Raw genomic sequence first — 20,932 nt, forward strand, 5'->3', positions numbered from 1 at the left:
GTCATCCATTCCAGCTCCTCTCTCAGTGCTTTTTTCGTATGGGATTTTTGAGAAGTGAAAAAATAATGCTACTGGTTGTAAAATTTCTGTTCATTCCAAGCTTTGTGTTGGTTTTTTTTTGGGGGGGGGCAGGGGGGAAATAGGTGTGTGAACCGTTATTTTCAACTATTTCCCTTTTTTTTAGTATAGTTGATTTACAATATTATATTAACTTGAGGTTATACAATGTAGTGATTCAATCTTTTTATAGATTATATTCCATTTAAAGTTATTATAAAATGTTGGTGCTATTTTCCTGCGCTATACAATATATCTTTGTAGCTTATTTATTTTATACATAGTAGTTTGTATTTTTTAATCTCCTACCCCTATTTTGCCCCTCCCCCTTCCCTCTCCCCACTGTAACCACAAGTTTGTTTTCTATATCAGTGAGTTTTTCTTTTTTGTTATATTCACTAGTTTCTTTTACTTTTGAGATTCCACATGTAAGTGTTAACATAGAGTATTTATGTTATATTTTCTCTTTTTTTGTTCATCTTTGTCTTTTTTGGAGGATGCTGAACCTGTGGGGCATGGAAGTTCCCAGCCTAGGGATTAAATCAGGGCTGTAGCTGCCGGCCTACACCACAGCCACAGCAACTCAGTGTCCGAGCCGGGTCTACAACCTACACGACAACTCAGGGCCACACCGAATCCTTAACCCACTGAGCAAGGCCAGGGATCAAACCCGTGTCCTCATGGATACTAGTTGGGTTCGTTACCACTGAGCCACAACAGGAACTCCCTATCTTTCTCTGTCTGACTTACTTCACTGAGCATAATGCCTTCAAGTCCATCTGTGTTGTTTCAAGCTTCTATTTGACCAATAAGTGTGTTTGGAGAATGGCCCTTCACACAGGTTAAAAACAAGCCTGACCCTCTCTTCTCACGAATAGTCTTTGGGATTCCTGCTAACAAGCAGGAATGCTGGGGGCCCCTCCTGGGAACCCCTCTCCTCAGAGCCACTACCCACCTGCCAGTGTAGACTGCCACTTCTGCCAGAGTAATTCCTTCTTCCCAGGACCCACTGTTTGCTTTGTATCCTTAATTCATGTGATTTGGGGTTTGGGTCCTATATTGCTATGTTTTGGTTCATCGATTTGTATAATTTCTTTAGTTTGTTTTTGGAGGTGAGCGGGACCTCCCACATGAATGCCGAGCCCCGTTTCTTTCTCTGCCCGTGGCTGTCTACACTCTCTCTGGCTGTCTACATCCTCTCCATCCTTGTCTTATTCCTGGGTTTTGACACTGACATCTTGTCTGTGGCAGGAGGCGCCCAGCAGCCTGGCTTGTTAAGAAGAAGGGGAGTTTGCCTGGTTTCATCACCCATAGAAACCCATGGTGATGTCCCCTGTGCCCGTGGGTGTGAGTGTGTGCTGGTGTCCACTGGGCAAGACAGAGGTGTGTGTGTGTGAGAGAGAGAGAGAGAAACCTGTCCCACACAAAGCCACCACCTCATCATCCCTTCAAACATATTAAGCCATAGCACTGTCCCCTGCTGGGGCTTAGGGTAAGTGCCTCGACTTAGAAAGCAGTGTGGTTCCTCTGGGTACCCTGGCCTGCCCACTCCTGACCTGGCTCCCCCCAGGCCAAGCCCTGCTGCCATCACAGCCCCCCACCAGCACAGAGTGGGTTCCCTGGGCCAGCGTGTCACGAAAGCAGATGCCAGCCCTGTCGACAGTGATGCCTGAGGAGTTCAAGGTCAGAGATGGCTGAAGATGGGAGGACTGGGGCTCTTGGGTCTTAGGCCTTCCTCAGTGCAGACCAATCCTGGCTCCCAGCCCCAGAACCACCCCCAAGGTCCAGTCTCACCCAGAGGTTCCCTCAGACCTTGGGCCACAAACAGAGTGTAAATGCTGTAAGATCCAGCTGCTCCATTTGGCTGCCTACCGTGCCTGTGTTGCCCCCGAGCCTGACTCGCTGTATGAATCCCATCTCAGTGAGGGTGTGGCCCGAGGGCAATCAAGTGAACACAGGGCAGGTGCCAAGCACCAAATCACATGTGACCGGGGCATCTGACCGTTCCCTGGACCCCATGTCCCTGTCCTGTGATGAGAAAGGAACCAGTTGGGGCTGGGTGGCATCCAGAGTCCCACCTGGCCCCAAACTTCCTTGAAATGACACCTGGCTTGGTTTTCACCCAACTTGATGGAAAAGGGTGGACAGTCAGAAGCATGGGGAGTTGTGGGCTTTCCAGCTGTGTCTTCCACATTCTCAAATGTCTCTCTCACCTGCCCATCTTGACTTCGTCCAAAAGAAAAGAAGCCAGGAAAACCCCATGTCCAGTGACTTTATCCACACAGACAGCATTGTCTGTCCAGCCAGGAGAAGTCTATTCCTGGGCTGTACCAGCCGGGGGGGGGGGGGTGTGGAGGGGGGGGGCATGTCGCAGGTGCCACATAGCCGTATGCCACACCCTCACTAACAGCAGGTTCCGCAGCAGGGCTGAGCCAGGACAGGGGGAGTAGTGGCCATTCTAGGAATCAGGGCTGGGAAAATGAGGAGTTCACTGTTGCGTCGTATTAAAGGGCAACAGATGGCAAAAAGGAAAGCGAAAATTCCTTTGAGTTAAACTTTTATTGGAAATAAAAACTAATAAAAGAAATGGCTTCTGCTAAGCCACCAAACTGGATTCAGGCTCAAAAGCTCCTGCTGCCCTGGAAATCCAACCCCTGCTGCCTCGGGAGGGCCTGGGGCAGGACTGGGCGGGTTGGTCACAGTGGAACCAGGTGCTTTATGTCCCGGGTCCGCCTGTTGAGATGGGACCGTCCAGGCGTGCAAGAGGAGGGGTTACACTCGCCGCCCACCTTTAGGTTACATTTCCTCTTAATTTGGTGGATTCACTCGGGCCCCCAGTCCCATGTCTGCAGCGCTAGCTTGAGTCCCAGTACGTGATGCTGGAAACGGCCGTTCCCTTCAAGCCGTATTTCAGGCTCGGTCCTAGTGCCTGATAGAATCGACACAGGGCCCAGCCTGCAGGATGAGGGACGAGGGACAGACATGCCTCCAGATCCATCTAGTAGGCCTTGGCAAAGGCGCCCTTTCTACAGACAGGCTGCACCCTAAGTGTGGGGATGAGGCCCCTTAGAATTGATGGGTGGAAAGAAATCAGAAAAAGAAAAAGCTCTTCTTTATGGCGAGGAGGGTACACTGTGGGCAAGCCTGTGTCAGTTTCCCAAGGGCATGGAGTTGAGGTAGAGGAGGACTCCGGGGTCTTAGGGGCCTCCTGCCCCGTCCCCCTTACAGTGTCCTTGGCAACAGAAGAGCAGCCAGTGTGTGGGTCAAGGACATCACACCCTCGGGGGTGACCAGGGCCTCCCTGCCTGCAGCAGCACCCCCTCCCCCACCCGCCCCCTCCCAGTCGTGCACTAATGCCTCTCTCCCCTCCCCCTCCGCGCCTTGCTCTGCAACCTTGACTCCACCCTGCAGTGAGCATGCCCACCAGTGAGACCGAGTCTGTCAACACGGAAAACGTGGCTGGAGGTGACATCGAGGGAGAAAGCTGCGGGGCCAGGCTGGCGTGAGTACGGCGGGGCTGGGGGTGGGGTGGGGTGGGTGGGGGGGCTTGTGGGGTGAAGCCCAGGGGGAGTGTGGCCCCTTGGCTGAGAATGAGTCCTAGCTGGAGGCTGCTCCCCAATCCTGCACTTCCTGGGGGTCTGACTTTTGCATTTTGAGCCCGTTTCCATCCCATCAGAGAAATAGTGTGTTTGGGGCTAGGGGGCTTTGAAGTCTGTTTCTTCCCAGCCCCTCACCCCCTTTCACCAGAGACGGCAGTGTTGTCAGGCTCCCGGATCCCACTCAACACCCTTTCATTTCTGATCCATAAGACCTGGAAGGAAAGCAAACAGGCAGGAAAATACGGAAACACATGGGTCTTACCTGCAGCTCTGAGTGTGCCATCCAGGGAAGGCAAGCACAGGGCCTGAATGGTAGCCTGAGCTGAGGCAAGTTGACCCATGCCAGCCCAAACAGCGGCCCCTCCGCCATCACAAGCCCCAGCCTGGCTTGTGTTGATGGCAGTGGAACAATTACCATCTTAGCTCAGTTTTAGAAACATCCCTGGGGGGTGCCCCCCCACAGAGAAATGAGGGGCAAATGGTTTAACTGCAAATAAGCAAACTGCTGGTTTCCTTCCCAGTGTCTCCAAAGGCAGAGCCCACAGAGTGGAGTCCCGACCCGCCAGGGGTCACGCCGACCTTGCGCAGGAGGCCTCCTTGCATCGCACGGGCTCCCCTGTGGGCACCCGGCAGGTGTGAGAGAGGCGTGGTGACCAGGAGGCGCTGAGGAGGTCCGGCCCTGAGTGGGCTGAGCACCTGAATCTCTCGCGTGTACACCATGATCTGGGCTCAGCTTCCCCCCGAAGGGCTTCCACGTCTGGGCACACCCGGCCCTTTGGGAAGGTCACGCTGTGGGGAGTCTGCCCTGAGCCAGCCAGCCTCCGAGCCAAGGAGGGGAAGCAGAGCGACAGTTCCAGGGCCCACGGGCCTCGCCATCGCTCACCCTGACAGTGGCACCGGGGAGTCTGCATGGTTAGGAAGCAATTACTGTCAGAATGTTGTTAAAATACGGGGCTAATTACGTTTCTGAGCAGCAGGCCAAGCCTTTCCCTTCTTCCCTCCTTTTGGAACCATACAAATGAGACTCTGGTCATGGGCCCCAGATGCCACACTCCGGAAGGCAGGTGGCAGGCCCCCAAAGGCCTTTCTGTTGTCCCGACCCAAGGAGGGTCGGAGGGATGGTGATAAGGACCTGCCCTCTGGCTTTAGGCCCCAGCGGCAGACCGAGAGGGGCTGCGTGCTGGAGAGGGTGTTTCGGGAGGGCCAGGCTCTGCCAGAAGGAGGGCAAGCTTGTCCCCAGAAGGGACTGAAGGGGGCTGGCATCACCAAGGTCTCCAGCACTTCCTCGAGGACGCGCTCTGCCAGCTCCCGCAGCTCTAGGGTCCCCTAAATATCCGCATTTACGCACCTCCTCTGTGCAGATAAAATCCTCATTACAGCACCAGGGTTATAGTATGTCCTTCCTAAAATGTGGTCTTCCCCACCCCTCAGCCCCAATGATGGGAGAAGACTGCCAGCATTCCTGGTGGGAGAAGCAGCCTGCCAGCCGGCTGGGGGCCAGGGCTGGGTGTGACGGGCAGGGCGAAGCTAGCGTTTCTGAAGCCGAGAGTGAATGGCCTGTGCAGTGAGGTGAGGTCCCCACGAGGATTTGCATGTCAGGAGAAGGCCAGGCTGACCGTGGTTCCCAAGGGTGCGAGGCAGACAGAAAGGCACTGCCAAGCGATGTTTTGCTTGGGAGGGGGCAGGCGGGCAGGGAAGGTGACCAGAGGAAGGAACCGTCGAGTCTGAAGAAAGAAATGATATGGATGCTGAATCACAGGCAGGGCTGCACGATGTGGAGGCCGGGGCTCTGCTCTGAGTGGGGAGAGAGCCATGCTTCGGAGGCACCAGCGTAGCAACAATGAATGCAGTTACGTAGCACCAGGGCTGATGGTTGGGAAACCCACACACAGAAGAAAAAGAACACGTAACAGATGGAGAGGTGCCAGGGGAACAGACAGCACGGGCCCAAAGCCACCAGAAGAGGAACTTCAAGCCCAGGCTCTTACTTGTACCTTCGTTCAGCAGTATGCCAGCTTGGTGCCGGACCATGGGGACACGGAGCAGAGAGCAGGTTGACACCATCTCCGTCTCCTCGGAGCTCACCATCTGGTGTGAAAGCGACACTGAACAAGACGGGATAAGCCTTTGGAAGAAGCAGCTATAACGGAGGGTTAATAACGGAGGGAGAGGCCCAGTGAGACCTGCAGGTCAGGAAAGGCTTCTTGGAAGAATTAAAATTTGAGCTGAGAACTGAAGGGCGGGCGGGGGAAGGAAGCTGTTCCAAGCAGAGGCAGCAGTGGATGCAGAGGCCACAGGGGGATGAGGGAGAGCAGGCGGCTGTGCCGTGGGCGATGTGGGCACCATGAGGGGCTGGCAGCTGTGGCCCGAGGGTGAGGTGATGGGAGGGTAGTGAGGGCAGATCAGGTTCCATGAAAGAGCCGGAAGGAAACTGGGAAGCAGACTGGCCAGAGATGGGAAGCAAGCAGTCCATCCCCCGGCAGTTGAGCCAATGCTCTGGACGACGAGGTCCAGGATTTGGTGGCACCAGTCGTTCGAGGAGGCAAGGAGGTTGATGCAAACGTGTGTCCGCCTGGGTGGTGACCTCAGTGCCGTCTCGCTGTTGTTTGGGGCAAATTGGAATGATTTTCACACAGCAGGTAGCAAAGGTATAGTGCTTGTTACTCTAAGAAGGAGAAAGGCTAAAAACAGAAAGAGCTCCCAAGAAGTTCAGATATTTGTCTGATAACGACAGATGCACATTGAGTAAGTGAGAGAAGCAAAGAGAGTTTGGAGTGTGTCTCGTTTGAGACGTTGCTTTCAGCAGAGGCAATCACGGTTTCCTGAAGGGTTTGTCTCGGAGGCTGAGGCAGGAGAGGCCTCCAACGTCAGGTCCAACCTGGTGCTCATGGACTCGTGCTCCAGTGTCCCGCTCTCTCCACTGCCTGTGCTTCAAGAATCCACGTGAGACACTGGCTGGGAATCATACCGCAGAGAGTGGTGTGTCCCCAGCGTGGTCTGGAGCCACAGGGCCCTCACTTTCCGAGGACTCAATGGAATCTGGGGGGTGTCAGAGCAGGAGCGGCTTCGATGCATCAGAAGTGCAGGGTGAGGGGGGGGGGGGCGGTGCGGACGCTGCCCGTGAGCCCACAGCAGGACAACCAGCTCTCCAGACCCTGAGCCTGTGGTCACCTCCCAGGAGGCAAAGGCTGTGCAGACCGGGTCCCTCTGGTTCCTGGAAGGGGCTGACCTCCTGCACCAGGAGCGTGAGGCCGCAGATTGGGTGCTGTGCTCTGCTTAGCCTCTGGACTCGTGCCCTCAGGCAGGACCACTTCTTACCTGGTGCTGAGTCATCCAGTGCTGCAAAGAGGCTTCAGTGTGGCATCCAGGAAGTGGAATTGTGGGGTCAAGAATATCCACTCCATTTCCTCTTCAGAATGTTCTAGAATGTCCAGGAAGGACCTGTAGCCAGTGGCCATGCTTCCCTGGGACCACATTTCAAACAGGAGCCTTGGACCCCACACCCTTGTCCGAGTCCCTTCCTTGGGGATGGACACTCAGACCTCGGTTCCCCCATATAGGACTTTCTAAGAACCCACTTTTGCGTATGACCATTGGCCTGAGAAGGAACCTCACAGTGACGGCATGGAGTCTGCATTGAAGACCATTGGGAATCAGCGAGAGAAGATGGGGTCCAGGCCCTGGGGTAGAGCCACAGGCTAATGGACATGGCCACCCACTCTGGCTCACGTCCTGTAGCGAGGGGTCAGCTGCCCAGCGAGCCTGGCCCGGCTAGGGAGCCGGCACCCTGCTCCCCACCACCCAAGAGCAGCTGGAAGGCATTGGTTCCCACATTAAACCATGGCTCCCAGTAAAATGCCCAGCGTGCCTCCCCACCCTGGGCGGGCACGGGATTAAGCCCTGCAGGCAGTTTCGGGTGGGAAAGGTTGTTAGCTGATGGTTCAGAGCAGCAGAGGCTCTTGGCTCTGGTTGTCAGTGCCCCAGAGATATAATTATCTCAGGCACGATGACTCTGCCACCTGTCACATCTTCTGGTTTCATTTTTTTTAATGAAAAATAACAAGAGGGGTTGTTTTCTTGCTTGCAGCAGAGCTCGCTTTGTGCTAAGCTAGGACAGGTTGTCCCCATCCCTGTCCTCATCTCAGCTTGGCACTCCGAGGCCCTATCCTCATCTCTGCCTGCCCATCTGAGCTGTCACCCCACCTGAGGTCCCACCACAGCCCACTCCCCGGGCACCAGGGCCTTCCCGACACGTGGCTTTCAATCAGCCTGTCTCAAGTTCCTGCATATGTGCCCCACCAGCCCGCCTCCATCCGGCCTCGGGGCCTCCTTGAAGGGTCCGCCTTCCAGTTCCCCCCACCCCCATCCCGTGATGACCCTCGTGTCAGCCTCCAGCACAGCTTCCTGGGGCTTCTGCCCACAAGGACCAGGTGCTCAGGGTCTCCCACCACAGTCAGCCTCGCATGTGTGCCCAGCCCTGGGCTGTTTCTTCAGGCCCAGGTTCAGCCCCTAGCCAGGCCGTGGTGGGGCTGGGCCCCTGTTCAGACAGTGCTGGGTGCCTGCCTGCGTGTCCCGCCTGTGGTGTCCAGCTGGTGAGGCCCCATCTACGGGAGAGGGCCTCACCTCATCCTCTAGCTGTTCTCTGGGTGCAGCCCCCAACACGCTGCCCAGCTGAGAACACGGCACCTTCTCCGGGGACCACATCTCCACTTAGAAGGTGTTGGATCTGTAGGCGGCTGGTTGTGTCAGCCCTCAGTCTCCCTTCGAACACAGAAACATACCGGGGGTTCTGTCTCCTCAGCTGCTCTGTTCAGGCCACACAGACTTCTGGCACCCACGGGGTCACCCGGGAGTGGCTGGGAAACAGGGAAACGTGTCATGTGGTAACATCTCCCCTTTCCTTTTCAGCCACCGGATCTCCAAGTCGAAGTTCAGGTGAGTGAGCTGCATGCTGCCCTCCTCTCCTGCTGGGTGGTGGGTACCCACTGGGTGGGGGCCGAGCAGGGCTCTTCAGAGGGGCTGCTTCCATTCTGCATGGCTGTCAGAGGGAGGCTCATGGATCAGAGCAGGCGAGTTGGCTCGGGGCTTGGGGTTCGGTGACTTTCCTTCGACTGTCAGAATTGGGTGTGAGATGCTGAGTAAGATGCTAGTTGAGTAGCACGCTGGGTGCTGGGTGCCTACTGATGCATTTGTGGAACACAGTGAGATGATGGCACACTGCCTCGGAACCTTCCCCGGGACTCCTCCTCGCCCCACTGGCCCTTCCAGCCCCTCCGCCCACACACCTGCTGTTCCCACCACGTGGAACTTCCCACAGTTCCTGAAGGTCCCCATTGAGGCTTTTGCCTGGAGCCCTTTCTCTACCTGCAGTGCCATGTCCTTGTGCCTCCCCCGGAGAACCCAGGCTTCTGTTAAGACCTCAGGTGTTACCGTGTCTTGACACCATCTGCAAACTCCCTTCCATTCCTGTAGCGGTTTGCTCAGACCTCTGCCACCTTGCCATGCAGTCCCGTGTCCCCAGTAGGCTATGCAAGCCTCCAGGGTGTGTTTGCAGGGAGCCCGCTAAGGGCCCGACCGGCGGCAGGCTGCCCCCATGTGTGGAATGGACAGATTTGAGGGGTGGGATGGGAATATACTCCCACAAAGCTTGTTCATGCCAAAAATATTGGTTGTTTATGTTTCATAATTGATCTAATCTTGCTTCTCCAGCCTCACCTGCTGTGTAGCAAGCGCATAAATAACGTTCCATTTTAGTCCAGCAGAGCAAAGTAGCCCAAGGCTGCATTTTAAACAGCCCCTTAAGCTCACATCCATCCTGTCGTCATTCCTCTCCCCAGGAAGGACACAGGGCTCGGAGCCCCGAGTCCCCTGCTTGTCCCTCTGAACGAGGGCTGCTGAGGGGACCTCCACCAGCGGAGTCCCTGGGCCCCTCCCTCGGCCTCTGACCTTGAAGTCATCACCTCTGGCCCCCAGCTGTGTTGACTCCTTGAGTGCACGGATACCCCCAGACCCTCCAAGGACAGGCTGCGGGAATCGGGAGCTCACCTACCTGCCAGCCACCTGTCCCTGTCTGCCCAGCCTGGTAGAGCTCTAGGCCAAAGGCTGGCGTCCCCAAGGGGCCTGCGGACCCCATGCCATGCTCAGGAGAGGCACCCCCCACTCCCGTGTCCTGGCCTCCCCATGATTATTCAGGTGTTTCTAAAGCTCGGAGCCCGGCTGGAGAATTTAATGAGGATGCTGGTGTCCGACCTTCTGCTCCCGTGCTCCGCTGGGCCGGGAAAATGCAGGCTTCCTCCTCTTCCTCTTCCTTTCAAGCTGAGACTTACTTTATGTAAAAAATCTAGAGTCAACTCCCCGAGGCCTAGCTCATTTCAGGACAGAGCTCGAGAAATACGGATAATCCTTTCTCTCTCAGTGATGCTGGGATCTCACTGCTTCCCTTCTGGCATCTGGAGAAGCGGCCGGTACCTAGTGGGGACTAAATAAATACAATAAATACTCGCCAAGTAAATGAAGGGACGGAGGGACTGTGCAGCCCCAGGAAGACAACAGGCTTGACACAGACGAAATTTCTGTTTTACAGCCAAAGCGAAGCAAGCGCTTTGTGTTTCTCGCAGTTCCAAAGCCCCACAGGGAGAGAGTAGAGGGATAAAAAATTATGTTGGAAAATGTTTCCAAAACATCATTCTCATGACATGAAAATGAGCGCATCGCAGATGAGCAAATGGATGAGTGAACGCACGGGCTCAGGGGGCAGCAGAGAAATCTCGTACTTGGCACGGGCACCCCAGGGTCATGGCCCTGGGGATGTTTGCATCCAGTGTTCTAGGACATATGCTGTGCTCTTGAAGAAAGAGGGGGCACGGGGTCCCCTGGGCTGTGTTCCCGCCTCTGAGACTTGGTTGTACAGATGGACCCCCAGAAAGGGCTTCTCCCCAGCAGCAGAAGTGTGGGGAGAAGTCTTTGTGTCTATCCCCCAAAACCTATTACTAGGTGGTCGGCACTTTCATCGAACCCATTTCCAGAGAGTGAGGGTTGGGTTTACTGAGGCTGAGAAGGTTAGGGTTGGGGTTACTAAGGCTGATAAAGGGTTAGGGTTACTGAGGCTGAGAGAGGGCTGGGGTTAGGGTTACTGAGGCTGAGAGAGGGTTGGGGTTAGGGTTACTGAGGCTGAGAGAGGGTTGGGGTTAGGGTTACTGAGGCTGAGAAAGGGTAGGGGTTACCAAGGCCGAGAGGGGCTCATGCAGCCAAGCCAAGTTCGACACGCAGGACCCGGGCCACCCAGTGATGGGGTTCTATCTGAGGGTCCGTAGCCTGTTTCTGCTCAGCCATGAGTTGTGGGAGGGGAGCTCCACGGCTGTGCCCACAGCATGTGGAAGTTCCCAGGCCAGGGATCAAACCCATGCCACAGCAGTGACACAAGCCATAGCAGTGACACCGTGAGTCCTTAAGAGCTAGGCTACCAAGGAACTCCCCACATGCTCTTTTAAAAACATTCTAGTAGCTACATTAAAAAAGTAAGAAGAAATAGGTGAAATTAATCTTAATACATTTTATTTTACCCAGTGTGTCTAAAACATCATTTCCATATATTAATATTTTTAAAAGTAATGAAATATTTTACATTCTTTTTTTGTACTAAGTCTTTGAAATCCAATGTGTACTGAGCATCTCAGTTTGGATCAGCCGGTGGCTACCGTACCAGGCAGTGCGACCCTACAGGGTCAATGGCAGCCGCCTCATATGGCCCTACCGCCTGCTGGAGGTATCTGTTTAGGGAATAACAGAGGCTCGTGGTGGATTGAAAATGCCATCAAAACTGTCAAGGTCCACCTGGAGCATTCTCTGCTGCTAAGGTTTCCATGACAGACACAAGAAAACCATCCCCACACTCTGATTTCAGCAGGTGGGATGGAATGGAGAAGGCAAGGGACCACAGGAACAAGGGAAAATTAAAGAGAGAATTTTCCCAACTCAGAAGTGACCTTGTAAACAGCGAAGAGCCTGTTTTACTCCAAAAAAGAATCTAAAATTTGAATTTAAAAAAACCCCACAAAGTGGAGTTCCTGCTGTGGCACAGTGGGTTAAGAATCTGGAGTTGGCGTTCCCATTCATGGCACAGCGGAAATGAACCCAACTAGGACCCATGAGGTTGCAGGTTTGATTCCTGGCCTCACTCAGTGGGTTAAGGATCCAGCATTGCCATGAGCTTCGATGTAGGTTGCAGACACAGCTCGGATCTGGCATTGCTATGGCTGTGGCGTAGGCTGGCAGCTGTACCCCTAGCCTGGGAACCTCCATATACCAGGACTGTAGCCAAAAGCAAAAAAAAAAAAAAAAAAAGAATCTGGAGCTGTCTCTGGTTGGAACCCGGTGCAGGTTGGATCCCAGCCCAGTGCAGGGGGTTAAGGATCCACCATTGCCACAGCTGTGGTGTAGGTGGCACCTGAGGATCGGATTTGATCTCTGGCCCAGAAACTTCCATGTGCCATAGGTGTGGCCAAAAAAGACCCCAAAGTATTGATCATTTTCTCACTTTAATAATGACAAATAGTAGAATTTGCGCTTCAAACTGGCGTGTTCCATTGGTAAGACTGAATACTACAAAGTCACAGAGGTTTTTGTGATTTTTTTTTTGGTTTTTTGTTTTTGTTTTTGTTTTTGTCTTTTCTAGGGCTGCACCCAGGGCATGTGGAGGTTCCCAGGCTAGGGGTCTAATCAGAGCTACAGCTGCCAGCCTGCACCAGAGCCATGGCAACGCGGGATCTGAGCCGCGCTGGCGACCTACACCACAAGTCACGGCAATGCTGGATCCCTAACCCACTGAGGAGACCAGGGATGGAACCGGCAACCTCATGGTTCCCAGTCGGATTCGTTAACCACTGAGCCATGACGGGAACTCACAGAGTTTTTAAATGAAGTATTAGAACATAGATTTGAGGGAGACTTTGACCAATTAATGGACTTATAATATTAAGGCAACATTTGGACATTCCCTTGGTCAGCTCAGATTCTACTTTGAGGAATTAGTTACCATGAGGAATTTTGTGACATTCGGGGCTCAGAATAGGATTAAAAGTTATGAAACAGATTCTGCACATTGTAGGTAACTGGAAGGGATTAGTCAAATGAGTGTTGGGGTTTGGATCTGGACACCCCGCCCTGCAGTCTGAAGCCGCGGCTCTGTTGCCCGTTTTCAGTGAAATGTGCCTCCGATGTCACCTTTACTGCTGCTGTCCCATGAGCAAAATTCACACACCCAAATTTGCCCCAGTCTCTCTAGCCCATTTTTAAGTGACTTCTGTATAAAATAGTTAAACGTGAGGATTTTCTGGGTTGCTTATTCTCAACTTTGTTAAAGAAAAGACAGAAATTTGCTCTGGCTATTGGAAAGAATCCTGTGTCCAGCATTTGGTGTCTGCTATTCTAGAGACTTGTGCAAGATCTTGTGCCAAGCAGACTTTCAGGAGCCCCACCCTGTACCCACTACAGCCCCATCCCTGGGTCACAAGAGGTCCAGACCCTTAAGCCCCGTCGCAATGGGGAGTGAATGAATCTGTGTAGATGGTGTCTCCACAGCCCTGCCGCCTGCTGGCCGGTGGTCCTGCTGCGTGCGGTGGGGTGTGGGCCCACCCAAGATCAGGATGCAGCCCCTTCCCCCAGTGGGGAGGCAGAGCCAGACAGTAAAGACACTGACATACAGGAAACAGGGCGCTTTTCTCCATTGTGGTTCAGAGGTAACGAACCCGACTAGTATCCGTGAGGATACAGGTTCCATCCCTGGCCTCGCTCAGTGGGTTAAGAATCCAGCATTGTCGTGAGCTATGGTGTAGGTCACAGATGCAGTTCAGATTTGGTGCAGCTGAAGGTGTAGGCCAGCAGCTGAAGCTCTGATTCGATTCCTAGCCTGGGAACTATATGCCGCATATGTAAAAAGACCAAAAAACAAAATCTCAAATGTGTAGCTGAGCAACACGGACCATACTTGTGCCTGGAGTTCATGGCTGGGACACCTAGAAAAGTGCACCATGACTAAGTGGGTGCCCCAGCCAAGCCCCTGAGTCTGGGTCGGCCTGGAAGGGGAGGCCCTGCTACGGGGACAGCAGGTCGGTCAGTGGAAAGGCAGGAGCAGAGCTGGGGTGCATGAGACATGTCCATCCCACCTGCCACCCCTGTGTCTGTGTTCAGAAAGTTTCATTTCTAGAGTAAATGGCTTTCCTGGGGAGTGTGAATGGGAACATGAAGAGCAAGCAGATTTCTCCTCCCTATTTTATCAATTTCTATATCCTCCATGCATATGTAAACACACAAATAAATTTACACATTCTAATAAACCATTCCATTTATTATACAGTAGGAAGCGTTGCCAGGAAACCAGTTGTCAAGCAAAGCTATCTTTTGAAGAGTGGGAGGTGTGTAATTATCTTTAAATACTTTCTCTGGATAGTAATTACTCCACCCCCACCCCAGCCCAAAGCCACGTGACCCCCTGAGTGGCTGACTCGGGGGCGTATGATCCATGGGTGCTGCCCCGTGTGGACGTCACAACCGCAGCTGTGGGAGGGTCCAGCACAGCCTTGCCCGACCCCTGGGGCAGCCTGATCATGGAACATCCCCATCCATGTCCCCCCACGTCGGGGAAGGAGCGTGATCGAGGTCTGGGTGTTAGACGACATTCGAATCAGCTCCTCCAAAGTGTGGAAGAAAGTAACCTCTGCTCCTTTGCTCACAGAATCACAGTGATTGGTGATTTCTGGAAATGAGATTGTCTCTAAAACACATTCTGTACAAGTACAATGTAAGCTAGTTGAGAGGGCGTCCTGAAAACTGTTTTTCAGGGGAAAAAAAGCCTTACCAAATTTGTCTGCAGTGTTAATAACACAGTCCCAGGAGAGAAGTAGAGTCCCGCCAGGTCCAGCATCACCACCAGGGGCCTCCCGGGACCCTGCCCCACTGCCTTGTCCCCCCTCTCCTCCCCCACCCCCGCTCTTTCCCAGGTGGTGTGTCTGGAGGTTGGCAGTCCCCACAGTGCATTTGGAAACCATCATTTTCTGAGTCCAGGCATTTCTTCTCTGTGTATTGACTTTCCACCAAGTGACAGCAGGCATCCCCTGCCAAGGCTTGGTGCTCCCTGGCAGGGGAGGTGGAGGTCGGGTCAGAACAGTGCCCTTAACCCTTCCTTCCCTCCCATCCTGCAACCAGGTGCTCCTGCGGGTCTGAGGAAGCAGCCCCCTCCTCAGACTGCCTCTCACTTTCCAGTCTCAGAGCAGATTCCCATAGAGGTCTGGGAGCAGGATCCCCATGGGCCGCAGGGGGAGAAATAGCAGGGTAGAAACACCAAGTCGTGCTTCCCGTAGGCCGTCTGGGGTTGAGGGAGTGGAAGGTCTGGAGCACCAGAGCCTGCAGCCCTGGGGAGATGTGAATGCAGGTGTCCAGGACGATGGCCGTCTCCCCTCCCACCTGCTGTCCCCAAGCAGGGGCTCTGTTCTTGCCGCCAGGTGGGTGTCCTTAGTGACATGACCTGCAAGTCCATCGAGGAATGTCCGGAGTTGAGCTCCCACCCGGCCCTGCAGAGCAACCTCGTGGCCCCAGTGCTGCCTCTCTGGGTCTGCGCCCACCTGGTTACAGGGTCTCCTCCAGACGCCAGCCAGGACCTTTGGCTGCCTGTCCACACCCTTCTCTCTCACCCTCACCCAAGTCAGGGTCAAAGGACTGCTGACTCTGCCTCTGAAATCAGTGTCACATCCTGGTCCCTTTCCAAGCGTGAGGCTTTGCCTCCATCATTTCCAGCCTGACGACCGGAGAGCCTTCATACTGCCCTCCAGCTGGATGCTGAGAGGCTGCTTTTGTTCATTGCTATTTTCCTAAAAGTGGACCCCCCTCTCGAGGGCTTGGCAGGGCCCCGTGGTCTCCCCGGCTACCTGTCCTTCTCTCCTTGCACAGCGTGGGCATTTATTAAATGTTTGGTGAGCGCAGTTACCAAATAGAGCTGCATGTTTTCTCAGCATCAAGGGGATGAGATTAGGGACAAACGCCAAATCCGTTCATCAGTGGGTTACAGAATGTGAGCGTTTCCTTGGCATCATCTGGCTTCACGGTTATCAGCCTGGTTACACATGAGAGCCACTCTGGGGACACTAACACCTGCCAGCAGTATTTGGGGGCTATTTTAAATTACTCAGCCCCCAGAGTCAAACCCTCTTGGGTTGGGGTTTGGGGGACTGGGTCCTGGTGGGTTGTTTGTTATTGTGTTAGAGTTTCTTCCCAGTCATTCTCTGCACAGCCAGGACTGACAACCGTCCCTAACCCGGAGACCATGGGAAGTAGCGTCCTGCAGCCCGGGAATCAACTGTAAGGGCCCACGTGCAGTGTGAGCCTGCGAGGGGGGCGCGGGGGCGCTTATTGTTCTGGACTGAGGGTGTAAACTCTCAAAAGGTTCTCCAGCTCCCCACCTCTCCCCTCTCTGTGAAGGCAGGAACCTCTGATCCAGATTCCCCCTCGCCCTTCACAGACCAGGCAGCTGGAGGCGTCGAGCACCTAGGAAGGGGGACAGGCCACTGGCTCTGCCCCTGGGGGTGTCATCCAGGGGCCCAACCCAAGGGCCAGGCCCTTAGTTTTCTCCTCAAAATCAGGACCCACAGCTGCTTTGCAGAGTTGTGTCAAGAACTAGGAGAAGACTTGAGAAGGGCTGATGTGGTACCAGGCAGGCGTGAGGGTCACTAATGGTAACCATCACTAGTCCCAGTACTGCCATCACTACTAGTTAAGCTCCTAAGGCCTGCAGCACTACCTCTAGTGAAGTTAAAAGATGTCTCTTCAGGGAGTTCCCTGATGGAAGAGTGGGTTAAGGATCTGCAGTTGTCACTGCAGCAGCCCAGGTCACTGCTGTGGCTCAGGTTCAATCCGTGGCCAGGGAGCTTCCACATGCTTGGGGCATAGCCCAAAAGAAAAAAAAGATGTCCCTTCAGCTTTAGGCCAGCCTGCCACACCAGGCTGGCCCTCTCGGTGTCACAGATGAGAGTGCTGAGGTCCCAGTGGAGCAGGGCACCCCGAGGCCACACTGGTGATAAGCCGGTAACCTTGGTGGGGCCCTCATCCTCACCCCGGGGTTGCCAGCTCAGGGAGCCAGGTGCTACTGTGGGACCCAGATTTCATAGCCGCCTCCCTCCCGTCCTCGCCCCTCTCCAGCCGCTACTGGCGCAGGTGGAACCGCTTCTGCCGAAGGAAGTGCCGCGCAGCCGTGAAGTCGAGCATCTTCTACTGGCTGGTCATCTTCCTGGTGTTCCTCAACACGCTCACCATCGCCTCCGAGCACTACAACCAGCCCCGCTGGCTCACAGAAGTGCAAGGTGAGAAAGGGCCGTGCTCGCCAGGCTGACCCAGCCCAGTCTCAGGGAGGGCGTGGCCAAGGGCACGAGGTCGATGGGAAAGCAGCCGGCGGCAGCCACGCCAGACATGCAGAGGGCCTGGCAGCTTGCAGGCCAGTACAACCTACAAGCTCATTATAAACAGACGGGGTTCCCCCGGCCTGGCCCAAGCTGTCTGCTGCCCCAGCGGTCACCGCATGTGGGTTGTTGGAGCAGGAGGCACAGCATAGTCTCCGGGTGTGCTGTCCTGAGCCTGTGCGGGTGTGGCAAGCCCAGAGCCTGAGAGGGGACAGGAGTGGCCTGAGTGCAAGAAGCTGCCCTCGACTCAGTCGGTCCCGGGGGGGATCTCCCTGGCCAGAGCCTCAGCACTGATCCAGGGGGTCAGGCAGACCTGGCCTTGCCCAGGGGAGTCTCCCAGAACCTGGGCAGGCCGTCTCCTGGTGGTGAGGGCAGAGCTGGCCAGGCCAGCCCACTTCTCTTCCTGCGAAATGGGCCCCAACAGCCGCCTGGCCTGGCAGAGCTGCCGGGAGGAGCAGGGGACACAGGGGCACGGCCTTCCCACCCATGCGGCCGAGGGAGAGGGGTGTGGCGGGGCGAGCATAGGGGATCCCCGCGGGGACTCTGACACTCACAGCGCCCCCTGCGGGTCCCTCCAGACACGGCCAACAAGGCCCTGCTGGCCCTGTTCACGGCGGAGATGCTGCTCAAGATGTACAGCCTGGGGCTGCAGGCCTACTTTGTGTCCCTGTTCAACCGCTTCGACTGCTTCATCGTGTGCGGTGGCATCCTGGAGACCATCCTGGTGGAGACCAAGGTCATGTCGCCGCTGGGCATCTCCGTGCTCAGATGCGTCCGCCTCCTGAGGATCTTCAAGATCACACGGTGGGTGGGCCTCGTTGCCCCGGACATGGGGCTGGGGTGGGGGTGCCATTTCCCCAAGGGTCTACCCTGGGCGTGTGAGTGCAGGGAGCCACGAGGCCACATCACTCAGATGGTCCTTTGGCCGCTAGTGGATGGTGCAGGGGTGGCAGCCCCAGGGCTGCCTCCCCAGGCCACAGGTGGCTTCTGAGGGCCGAGCCCTCTGTGTGAGTTTGAGGCGGGAGCAGGGAAGGAGCAAGGGGCTGTCCTGGCTGGGCTCCCCGAAAGCTCGCCAGCAGCTCTGTTTTCGTGGCGCTGGGCTACTGAGGCAGACGCGCTCTTCTAGCTGGACGTGTGCAGCCAAAAGGCAGGCCCGGGTCCTCCGCCCACTGTCCCCACCCACCTTAAGGCCTCGGGCTCCTTAACCCTCCTTGGGGGCAGGAGTGGGCAGCATGCTCCAGGACAGCAGTTTTTCACCTTGTTATGACCTGTTTTGGGTAGTGAAATCAGCATGTTGGGCCACAGTCATCATTCTTAAACAGCTTTATGGAGGTTTAATTCACATACTATATAACTGACCCTTTTAAAGTGTACAATTCAGGGACTTTTTAAAAGTGTCTTCCAAGGTTTACAGCCACCACCACAGTCTAGTTTTAGCACATTTTCATCCCCTAAAGCAGACCCCCACCCGCTCCACCCTCCTTGAGCACACTGCCCTCCGTTCGTTTGCTGCCCCCTCTACAGACCCACCTGCTCTGGACAGTTCCTGTCAATAGGGTCGTGTGACTTGTGCTGTTTCATGGCCTCTTTCCGTGGAGTGATAGTTCCAAGTCTCCCCCACGTGGTCCATAGATCCGAACTCTCTTCCTTTTTATGGCTGAGTTACATTCCCTTCTTTGGAGGCACAGTGCATTCTGTTTATTCATCCAGCCATTGGTGGACATGTGGCCTCCTTCCTGCCTGTTGGCTCCTGTGAATACTCTGCCAGGGAGCATCCGTGTTCAGGTTTTGTGTGGACGTGTTTTCCGGGGAGCATCTGTGTTCAGGTTTTGTGCGGACATGTTTTCAGGTCTCTTGGATGCGTATCGAGGAGCAGAGTCTCTAGGTCATTTGGTAACGCTATATAGCTAAGATTTTGAGGACATGTCAGCCCGTTTCCCAGTGAGACTGGACCATTTTCCATTTCCAGCAGTGAGGCCTGAGGGTTCCCATTTCTCCACAGTCTCGTTCCTAATGAAAGGATGAAACAGGGTAGAAAACAGCAGACTCCCCACCATGAACGTGAGCATGAAAGTGCTGGAGGTAGTGTCTGAGTCTCTGTATAACATGTGCTTCTCGCAGTGGGTGGCCTGTGGTCACCCTCAGACAGACACGTCAGAAGCACCTGGGGCGGGGTCCAAACTGTGCCCCCAGAAGGACAAGCCTTCTGGCCTTAGCGTGTGAGGGTGGGAGACTGGACGTCACCAGAGTTGTGCTGGGAAAGGTGGGGTTGGTGTCGTCGGTCAGGCCCTGGATGTAACTGTCTGGCTCAGCATACTCTGAACTTGGTGGGGGGGCAGAAATAGGGGCTGCAGGACACCCATGTGTTTGGGGCTTTGTTCTTGTTTTTTAAATCCCTACAGAAAAGAATTCTTGCCCCCAGATATTGTCGGAGCATCTTGAAGAGATTTAACATCCATTCTATTTTTTAATCAACAATTTTTGTATTTCTGACCTGAAACGATCACCAAGAAACTGTTTTAAAATCTATCTTTTGAAGTTCCCATCACGGCTCAGCAGAAACAAATCTGTCTAGTATCCATGAGGATGCAGGTTCGATCCCTGGCCTCACTCAGTGGGTTAAGGATCTGGCATTGCCATGAGCTGTGGTGTAGGTCACAGACAGGGCTCAGATCTGACATTGCTGTGGCTGTGGCGTAGGCTGGCAGCTGCAGCTCCGATTCGATCCCCTAGCCTGGGAACCACCATGTGCCACAGGAGTGGCCCTAAAAAAGACAAAAATAAATAAACAAATAAAATATATCTTTACCCAAGAGCTTCCCACAGCCCCTCAAGAAGGATGAGTGGTCTTATCAGATCTCTATAAAGTCTATAAATGGAATAGCATCATCATTTGATTGGAAGTGACTTTGGCAAAGGCCATCCATCATCTTCCTGGTTTCCAGTCCCCAAATCCTCTGGAGAGGTGGGGGACAGGGAGGTGGGGCTTTTGCAAAACAACAAAAAGACTAGCTGTGGGGGTCCCACGCCCCCAAAACCTGTTCCCCGTGCACACTGGTGCCCAGGAAGTACCTGGACTAGCAGCTGGGGTGTGGCAGCCCCTGGAGTCAGGTCATCTCTGCCCAGTCCCGCCTGTTTCCCCCTCTTCTTTTTAATTCTCTTGGAGAAAATGTTGCGGCGTCTGATAACAATTTTTAATGTTTTCTGACCCAGTGATTGTGACGCTCAAGCCTAGTTGAACTCCTCAAGAGAACTCCCCCACCACCACTCCAGGGATTTCAACCCGCCGCTCCCGGGGGGTTCCAAGCTGGTGGCCCAGCGAGCTCGCTTTGAGCTCCTCTGACCTGATTTCCTGCCTTTTATCTTCTTTCTTGCCTAGACCGATAAACCTTGAGGTATGACTAGACACCCGGGTCCTTAGGTCCCTGCTCTCTTCTCCAGACTATAGCCCCCACCCCTTTAAGACCCTCCCTCTGAGGGGCCTCGACTGAGAAGAGCGAGGAGGAGCTGGGGTGAACCCAGCAGAGGCTTTAATTGATTCTGTGCTCGTTCGTACGCACCTGTGCGTGTTTCAGGCTCTGTTTAGAGCCCCAGACACCCCTCCTCCAATTCCAGGCGGCCCTCCCCTCCCCAGGGCCTGTGATCTAAGAGCTGAGGGGGGGCGCCCCCCTGTCTCCCCCCACCCATCGCTTCTTGCCACGACCTCATGACCCTCGGACGTCCAGAGCGGCCGAACACTGAGTCTCAGGCAACTTGCTCGTACTGAGCTGAAACACCTAAACGTGTGAATGGCTTCTTTCCGAAACACTAAATACAGGCAAAGTCAATATT

At 54.6% G+C, this 20,932-nt stretch overlaps 1 protein-coding gene across 8 annotated transcripts in view; it reads left to right on the forward strand.

Moving 5' to 3' along the window:
• Window positions 1-20,932, forward strand: part of CACNA1C (calcium voltage-gated channel subunit alpha1 C) — a 434,223-nt gene that overhangs the window by 323,583 nt on the left and 89,708 nt on the right. For all 8 annotated transcript variants that reach the window (XM_047787908.1, XM_047787912.1, XM_047787914.1 and 5 more), the window contains exons 10-13: window positions 3,469-3,559; window positions 8,565-8,591; window positions 16,845-17,005; window positions 17,680-17,905. In XM_047787908.1, the coding sequence (XP_047643864.1) occupies window positions 3,469-3,559; window positions 8,565-8,591; window positions 16,845-17,005; window positions 17,680-17,905 (505 nt within the window). The remainder of the gene's footprint in view (window positions 1-3,468; window positions 3,560-8,564; window positions 8,592-16,844; window positions 17,006-17,679; window positions 17,906-20,932) is intronic.

Source organism: Phacochoerus africanus, chromosome 7 (assembly GCF_016906955.1).
Source record: "Phacochoerus africanus isolate WHEZ1 chromosome 7, ROS_Pafr_v1, whole genome shotgun sequence".
Lineage (NCBI taxonomy): Eukaryota > Metazoa > Chordata > Mammalia > Artiodactyla > Suidae > Phacochoerus > Phacochoerus africanus.